The sequence below is a fragment of the Solanum tuberosum genome, unplaced genomic scaffold (genome assembly GCF_000226075.1).
Source record: "Solanum tuberosum cultivar DM 1-3 516 R44 unplaced genomic scaffold, SolTub_3.0 scf00603, whole genome shotgun sequence".
Lineage (NCBI taxonomy): Eukaryota > Viridiplantae > Streptophyta > Magnoliopsida > Solanales > Solanaceae > Solanum > Solanum tuberosum.
In genome coordinates, this window is record NW_006239544.1 from 234,672 (window position 1) to 243,888 (window position 9,217).

Below are 9,217 nucleotides of genomic sequence, written 5' to 3' on the forward strand. Positions count from 1 at the left end.
AAACATTATAGTTCTGTTTTTCCGCTCACTAACTCCATTTTGTTGTGGAGTATAAGGGACTGTTAGCTGATGTTCTATACCAGCTTTGTCACAGAGTAATTTGAACTGATTTGAAGTGTACTCCTTCCCATTATCAGACCTTAAAGTCTGAATTTTGCAGCCACTTTGATTTTCCACTTTTGCCTTAAAATTCCAAAACACATCAGCTACCTCAGACTTGAATTTTAGAAAAAATCCAGGTCAGTCTTGTTAGATCATCAATAAATACAATGTAGTAAAGACTACCATTTAAAGATGGCGTTCTATGAGGTCCACACAGGTCTGTATGAATGAGCTGAAGCTTTTTTGATGCTCTCCAAGTTGTTTTGGGAAAGGGGAGCCTGTTCATCTTTCCAATTAAACAAGCTTGGCAATCTGTCCACCGATTCTGCAATCTTGGTAGATCATTCACAAGTTCCTTTCTTTGCAAGAACATCATACCTTGATGATGAAAATGACCCATTCTTTTATGCCAAACTTCTGTAGAGTTGCCTGACATAAGAAAAGTTGTCTGCTCTTCTTCCAAAGGATTGAGTGGGAAATACCTCCCCTCCATTTTGACCTTGAATATCTCTTCGCCTGATGGATCTTCTATCACACAAGTTTTGTTTTTGAAGAACAGATTGAATCCATTCTCCATTAATTGACCAACACTGAGAAGGTTTCTATCAAGGTCTGGAACATACAAAACATTTGCGATAAGCTTAGTTCTAGAGCCACTGGTAAGGGCTATGGCGCCCTTGCCTTTCACAGCAAGACACTCACTATTTCCAATTCTAACTTTCTTTGTCTCAGTGTTCCACAATTCTTTGAACAACATCTTATCAGATGTCATGTGGTTAGAGCAACCACTATCAATTAACCAACTTTCACTTGAATCTAGGCTTGTGAAACAAGTTGCAACAAAAAGGTGATCTTCTTCTCGATCAGCAACTTGAGCTTCAACTTCGGGCTGCTGAATTTTGGCTTTACAGATTACAGCTTCATGACCCTGTTGATTGCACTTGCTGCATTTTGCATCAGGTCTCCTCCAACATTTGAAAGGAGGGTGACCTTTTTTTTCACAATGCCGACAAGGAGGATAGCTAGCCTTCTTGCTTTTAGCAAAATTCTCACTATTTTGTCCTTGTATCTTCCTGTTCTGCTTCTTCTTGTTTCTTCCATCATATTGATGTTTAACTAATATTCATTACACGTCATTGCTCTTGTGCTTGAAAAGCACTTTAGAGCTCCGCTAGTGTAATTTTGGACAAGTCCTTAGTATTTTCTAAGGTTGTAAAAGTAGCCTCAAGTCTTTCAGGTACTGTTACAAGGATTTTCTCAACAATCCTTGAATCGTTAAAAGTGGAACCCAACAATCTGTCTCGATTTGCTATATTAAGAAGTCGGTCAGAATACTCCTTTATGGTTTCACTTTCCTTCATCCTTTGCAGCTCAAACTCACGTACTAAATTTAGCACTTGCATCCCTCGAATTCTTTCATCTCCTTCATACTCGGTCTTGAGATAATCCCATACCTCTTTTGCTGACTTCAGGGACATAATACGAGTAAAGATGGTTGATGAAACTGCTGTATACAAGCATGCCTTTGCCTTTGATTTCATGGTTTTCCTTTCCTTGTGATTTTTAATCTGCGCGATTGTGGGATTGTTTGGTAAGGGAACAATCTCGTAATCATCTTCTACAGCTTCCCGGAGATCCAAAGCTTCTAGATATGTCTGCATTCTGACTGCCCAGATCTGATAACTTTCTCCATTGAAAGCTGGTGGTGCCATTGAAGAAAAACTTGCTTCTCCGTCCATGGAATTCACTAAAACAGATTAATGAACACACACAAGTCCTCAAGAATAAAAAGCTCTGATACCAATTGTAGTTAATTAAGGTGGAAATCCAGAATAAGAACAAAGGAGAACTTAAGAATAATGAAAGATTAGAACTATAAAGCAATGAAGAACAAGAAAGAAGAGATAACTTTATTTGATAATGCAGTCTTTTCTCACTCCTAAGACTTACACTTATAATAAAGAACTAACTTCATGGTCCTAAAAATCAGCAACACATCTGCTGAAGATAAACAAACTCCTTGAGACTAGGTAAAGAAGTTATTTGAGGAAAACTAAAGCTAATTTACTGCAGTAAATAAATAAAAGGCTGCAGTCCTAAAACATAGCAACTAACACTGCAGCTATATGGTGGACAATATGGAAGGAGAGGAACCTTAGAGTCTTTGAGAATATGGAGAATACTATAGAACAAGTCAAAATGAATTGTATTTTGACTTTATGTTTTTGGTGTAACCAGATATACTCTAATGATATTGTCTCTATCATTGATGTCTTAGACTCATTATAAGGATAGGATAGTAGATTTTGAGTTCTTTCGTAAATATGGTTTCAGTACAAGAAATAGAAACAGTTACCTATGTCAAAAAGAAAAAAATGGACATAATGATGGCTTGAAGTTTATTTTACCAATTTATTCTAGTGGGCTTTTGTTTTCATTCTTTAATTGGCTTAAATTTGATTTATAGGAAGGAATTAATATTTTCGTTTTCTCCAGGAGGCTCAGAACCTGGGGGGATACTTGCCCCCTCAACTCAGGGAAGTATCTCTGGATCTTAACAACAGAAGTGCAAACTCTAGAGAGGACATACTGGATAACTCATCTCTGCAAAGATTGAACCAACTCAATTCCAGGTTCAATGACGAAGGTCAATCAAGTGAGGCTGGGACAAAAGGTGAAATGACAGAACACGAAAGATTTATAGCTACATCTATAGATATGAAGGATATTGAGACTCAGAATGTGGAAACGAGTGGGTCCGATTCCAGCTCCACGCGAAGTAGGCACCCAACAGATCAAGTTGGGAAAGTTGGGCAAATAAATTGCAATGGTCCTGGAGAGGTTAGAGAGGACGAAACAGTTGAAGCTCAGCATGAAGAGAAGCAACAAAGGAAACGAAAGCGAACCATAATGAATGATACGCAGATATCACTTGTTGAGAAGGCCCTTATGGGGGAGCCTGATATGCAGCGAAATAAAACCTTATTAGAAAAGTGGGCTGTAAAATTAAGTGATCATGTATGTCACAAGACCCATGCACTTGTTTTTGTTTTTGCTCTTTTCTGTCAATTAATTAGTCTTTCCTCCCTAATATGTTCCTGCTTTGTTTCCAGGGATCAGAGGTTACAAAATCACAGCTCAAGAATTGGTAAGGGTGATATTTCTTTTATTTTCTTAACACCTTTAAATGGTTTATCTAGATCTATTCTACTGTCAGAATGGTGTGGGTCTAAATATGTTTACTACGAGGCTAAATTATTTATTCTTTTTAGTTTTTACACCTGTATACTGCTTTCCCACTATGAGTGCCAGCATCCATGAATACCCAAGTTACTGTTACACATCCTATTACCTTGTGAAAGATAGATGTCAGTCCAATGGCATGCTGAGTCAACAAAATTATCTAAGAGCCTATCAGAGTTCTACTGGTGTATCGAACTGCAACTTTATTTTGCTGCATGTACTCCTATGTAATAAGTGTGCCGACTATTGAGAAAATGCACAAATAAGTCACTTATTCTCCGAGAGAGAACTAAAGGAAAGTAGACATACAAATAGGTTTCAATCTGATTTAATGAGGTATGCCTCTTATCTTGTCTTCATGCTGGATAATCATTTCCATTTCGAACACACAGGCTAAACAATCGGAAAGCAAGGTTAGCTCGTGCTGCGAAGGATGGGCGTATGTTATCTGAAGGGGATAGTCTTGACAAACAAGGTGGGTTGCTCACTCTGCTTCCTTCTGACTCACCTGGAAGTCCTGTCGAGGATGTTGGTATCCTCTCTGCTGCTAGAGAAAATGCACCGAGGCTAACTGGCCTGGCACCGAGCAGCACTTGTCTTACAGAAAACACAACTGCTGTGCCTGCAGCTTCATCAGAACAGGCAAAGTGTGTGGCAGGGGATTATGTTGTGCTTATAAACGAGAAAGCAGAAGAGATTGGAAGAGGAAAGGTATGCCAAGTCAGTGGCAAGTGGTATCAAAGGGACCTGGAGGAGCTAGGGACCTGTGTCGTGGATGTTATCGATCTCAAGGTTGAGAGGTCTGCTAAGCTTCCTTACCCATCAGAATTAACTGGAACATCATTTGATCAGGCTGAAAGAAAATTTGGTTTCATGCGAGTCTTGTGGCAGTCCAGCAAACTATTTGTGTTGCCTGCTCGGTGAATCAAAAGTACCTCAGTTCTGGGTAAGAATTACTCTACTCTTTCTCTGTTACCTCTTGAAACTTCTTGCCAAAACTTTGTTTGATTGTGTATAGATTATTAAAGCGGACACCCATTACAATGTTTACACACTAGGTTCATGTTCCAGGTACATCAAAAAACCGAAAGCTGGGAGTGTGTTTCTCCTTAGATTTTGTTTTAATTGTCTATATGATTCTTCAGCTAGTAAAACCTTGCTGTATCATTACAGATTGATAGTTCCTGAGGAAAATTCGAGGTTTACTAGTTGGGCGGGTCTATGAAGATTCTGGAGGGTCTAGCACTATATCTTCCCCATGTTGTCACTGTGCAGGCCATTATATCTGATGCTTTGATCTGGAAAACTATCCAGTACTAACTTAAAGGTGTTACTATCCTGGTGTGTCTTGTTGGGGCCGTTAGATTTCTCGGTATAGTCCCCATACTACATGATGCAGGCCTTGATGATCTTCTGCATGAAGCACACCTAGATTCTGAAAGACTAGTCTCAGTCATTTGCTCCCTGTACATTGTGGAGGTTTAGGATGTACAAGATTACTATTTACTGTTCTCATGCAACATCTTGTATAACTTGCCATAGTAAATTAGAAAAATGGGATGATTTTGTCACATAATTTGACCTTACAAAACAGTGTTTATTTATTTCTTTTACTCTGGTTTGAATTGCTGGTCGTGGTACCAAGCACGCAATGCACTGTATTCTTCAGGCTGTTAGTGTAGGATACTTTCTTATGATTGAAACCCAAATATTTCAACCTTAAAGGCCTGCTACATGACACATCAACGTAGATGACTTCTCAAACATCACCAAAAATTATTTGAAGACGTTATTATATAGAGAAACCACACTAACGATCAAGTTTAAGAATAAGATATCTCTAGTTTTTTACATCACAACACCTAGCACTCTGCTAACAATACTTCCCTTTCACTATAAATAACCCTGTTTAAGCAGGCAGCATTAATACTAATCTATAATCAACTTTTCACTCTTTTAACAGCTAAACCTCTACCTCTCCAGCTATTTTACAATGTTGGATGCCTTCTGAATGGCATCTATAGAATACACCAGGGCTTTTGAAGACTACGGAGATATACATGGACAATCTGCTGCATTTTTAATCAATTTATGAATGCATCGGCAATGGTATTTGCGACTCCACAACAGAGCAATTTGAAATATCCAGAATAGATGACCGGGCATCAAATATAGGCAAGTGAGCTCCGGTCATGATCTGGTTGTGGACGGCCCCTAGTAGGAGTAGGCGGTCTTTGAATGTTGAGTTCCTAAATACAACGAACACGCCTTAGTAGGATATAATGTAACAACAGTAAGCTCGAATAGGAAAAAAGAAAGCATCCTAGTACCTGCATCCAATTGTCATCCATGACTCGTTCTGGAGACGTTTCAGGGGATAGAAGAGGAGGCGGCAAAGGATGGATCAACTTTGGAACAATAACCAACCCTCTGCCTACTACTAGTATAGCACCAGCATTGTTGGCAGTTCCTGAATGTATTTTCTTGGTTAGACATTATTAGAATGCATACTTTCATACAAGGGAAAGTAAAAACTTAATTATTTAATGCATACCACAATAGTTGGTGGCAGAAAAAAGAGTGATCAGCTGCCCCTGGGCAAATCTTTCAAATCCATCCATGACACACTCGTGTGCTCTAATAATCAGCTGTAGTTTGTTTTTCTTGCAGAATTCAGTTACACGATCAGGCTGCAAAGTCCAAAATTATTGTAAGACCACATTGTAGTTTGTATGTGAATCTTGACATGAAAAATATAAGCTTCCATATGAAGGTAGACATGTGCATCCTTATAGGAATCCACAGTATAGTGGGGATCAAATCACGATAATGAATAAAAATTGAGCTTAAAATAAGAAAAAAATCAGTGGAGAATAAAGATTCGAACACAAAATAAGAAATTTGGCATTCAAAAATGATTCCCTTATCGTCTGAAACTTTTACTATCAATTACCAAGTTGAACTGGTGAACTTCTATCAAGAAAAGCAGGACATACCCCAAATGTCACAAGACCAGGTCCTCTGGCATTAGGTCTCAATCCTTCTACACTGTCATTTTCTGTGGGATCAGACCTGCAAATAAAATCAATAACATAAAAATCTTCTCCAAATTGTCTTGCCAGATGGTTTTGAAAAAAAAGAAGAAGCAACATACCATAGCAAATCCATTAGGACTATCGAACCAGCATCCATTGTTATTGGCCTCTCTATCTTCTCTATCTGCTCAACTGAATTTATTGACCTCCCTATGCCACCATGCATGCAGATGATTTTCTTTTCGATGAGGGCAGCCAGTGGAAGATAGTTAAAAAGTTGATTGAAACGTGTCCATGCCCAGATTCCATCACTTTCTCCCTACATGGGTGTCTTCCGTCAGAATAGCCCGATACATTTGAAGGACACACACACACACACATATATATATATATAACTTCTACCTTCAAAACTAGAACTCGGGATTTGACAACTGTAGCACATATATTTTGACATTCTAACTTACCATTCTCTCAATGCATTCAATACGGAAGCCAAAAAGTGCATTAATATCAGCAGCTTCATGATTCCCTCTTATCAAATGTACATTCTCTGGATATTCAATCTGAAATTCAGAACAAGCGAGTAATTTGGTTACATAAAGAGATGTCAATACATGAAAGGGAAGTACCATGTTAGACAACAGCAAGGGTTACCTTTAGAGCTAGGAGTAAAGTGATTGTCTCCAAGCTGTGCTGTCCTCGATCAACGTAATCACCCAGAAACAAATAGTCAATATAACTGAAAACCACACAAAGAATGGTCATCAGACACAAGAGAAGTTGATAAGAAGAGATTTGATACAATAGTAAAAAATTACATTTAATAGTTAAAAAGCTTCAGACTGCTAACATTTTCTTGATTGTTACAAACTTTTGACATCTTCTAGCCTCAGAAAGAGAAACATCAAACATTTAGTTTATAGACAATGAAATTAAAGCAGACACAATCTTGCAAATAGTGGCAGACCTCAGGGATCAAGACATTGATCTTTCAAGCACAAAAAACAGTATTTAATAGGACAATAAACAGTTTGCAGCATAGTGGCCAGTAGTATATATATGGGTCAAATGGAATGGTGTACTAATCCAATCAACTTTTCACATGGTTCGTGACTTTGATAATACATTAACGTCTATTGAAACACACATGGAAATCAAAGGGGAGGATGACAGAACAAAATTTTGACAGGATTCTTTGATAGGCCACACCCCTCTTAGTGAATCTGACAGAGCGAAGTTTTTACATCTCAAGGCTATTTGATTGGCATTTGAAGCAAGCTATTAGAGAAAACACACTTTCATAATTTAATTGTATTCTCAACAAAGTGTACTCTCTCCAGCAACTTAAACTTTTAGATGAGATGGTCACACACTTCAATAGGTCCTATAAACGGAAAGAAATTCTAGATGTTTTGAGGCAAAGAAATCCCTGTGCAGATAGTGAAATATAGATGTTTAGCCCTGCTGGCTCTATTGTGTAAGTTTCAGGTTGTATATGATAACGATAGCATGATAGATTTCATAAGCTAACAACAGGAGTTTTTTTGTTACTGTGAGTTTTCTTCTCTTTTGTTTTTTGTAAAGAGGAATGTCCTTTCTTTTGTAAGGTCAAGCACTAGCTCAATGCATGGCCATTTTATTTAGTAGAAGTCTTAACCTTTCTCCAGAAAAGAATATATCAAGAATGGAGAGTGGGAACTGGGAAATGAAAGGATTTGTACTTAGTAACACTGTAACAGAGATGAAGAACTTGCAACATTGACCTGGGGATTCTCGAAAACCCTTTTTCTTACAATATTCCAGAAATTAGTTGTTGCTTTGGAACACGGTATAAGAAGCCTCCCCCTCTAACCTCCTCACTTAAATACCAAATTTGGTTCACCAGTCAAGATTCAAACTTGTGATGTGTGCCTATCACACATCCCACATTTGTACTACCTTGGTTGTTGAACCAAAGCCTGAGGACTGGGGATTATGGTCACGAGCAATTAGTTTTGGCCAAACCAACAATAGTAGTAAAGTATTGCCAAAAGTACAATATTCCAGACTTCCACTAATACTTCCTTTACAAGGTACCTAAGGCCAAAAAAAATGAACACTTCTCCAGCTACCGAAGTACTAAAGGGCATTAGGAAGTATACAGAAGCCATGGTTGACTTTTTGAGTTCATTACGCAACTTGTAATGAGACTTTCCTCTGTAAATACTTGCCAGCGGTTTTGCTTATTTTTTATTTTTTTTATTTTTTTTAATACAATACCCTTTTTTGATAAGGTTTAATACAATACCCTTAACCAATAAAAAAAGCATTAGGACGCTGCGTACCCATGAACTAATGAGCAGGTTTAGAGTCAAATCGAAGCTATTCCACATGTAACTAAAGCTTTAAGCTGGGGAGGAATTATCCCAACTATTCAAGGTATCATATGCTAAGCAAACTAATCTTTCTTTTGCAAGGTTACCTGTCATCTACAAGTTTATAGCTGACCGCTGGTGCTGGGAGACATTCTTTTATTATGTTTTAACTAAGGCTGGCAAACGGACCGGTTTTTGTCCGGTCCGGTTCCCGTACCGGTAAGACCGGTACCGGTTGAACCGGTAAGGAACCGGTCTTAAGGGTACCGGAACCGGTACCGAAACGGAACCCGGATTTTATCCGGTTGATCCGGTTCGGTAAGAACCGGTTCCGGTCCGGTAAGAACCGGTTCCGGTCCGGTTCAACGGTCAAATTATTATTATTATTTTTTTTATTTTTTTTTTTTAAATGTGAACGTTAAGGAGCCGTTGGGCCCTTTTAGCCGTTGGGCTGGGGCCCAAAACGGCTCCAAACAGCCCCCC

The 9,217-nt window shown here is 38.5% G+C and overlaps 2 protein-coding genes across 3 annotated transcripts in view; one reads left to right on the top strand and one right to left on the bottom strand.

Annotated features, from left to right (window-relative positions):
• The window catches only part of LOC102594863 (nodulin homeobox), an 18,737-nt gene extending 13,767 nt beyond the window's left edge, over positions 1 to 4,970 (top strand). For both annotated transcript variants that reach the window (XM_015304845.1, XM_006366317.2), the window contains exons 15-18: positions 2,599 to 3,120; positions 3,216 to 3,250; positions 3,738 to 4,291; positions 4,519 to 4,970. In XM_015304845.1, the coding sequence (XP_015160331.1) occupies positions 2,599 to 3,120; positions 3,216 to 3,250; positions 3,738 to 4,269 (1,089 nt within the window). In that variant the 3' untranslated portion in view covers positions 4,270 to 4,291; positions 4,519 to 4,970. The remainder of the gene's footprint in view (positions 1 to 2,598; positions 3,121 to 3,215; positions 3,251 to 3,737; positions 4,292 to 4,518) is intronic.
• A 540-nt stretch (positions 4,971 to 5,510) lies between these two features.
• LOC102596206 (serine/threonine-protein phosphatase BSL1) lies at positions 5,511 to 7,121 on the bottom strand (the record flags this gene model as incomplete). Its single annotated transcript, NM_001318640.3, is given in 7 exon segments — positions 5,511 to 5,594; positions 5,676 to 5,815; positions 5,900 to 6,035; positions 6,342 to 6,417; positions 6,500 to 6,699; positions 6,845 to 6,943; positions 7,035 to 7,121. Coding segments are annotated over 7 exon segments (822 nt in total), but the record flags the coding sequence as incomplete, so codon positions are not given.
• Between the last annotated feature and the right edge of the window lie 2,096 nt (positions 7,122 to 9,217).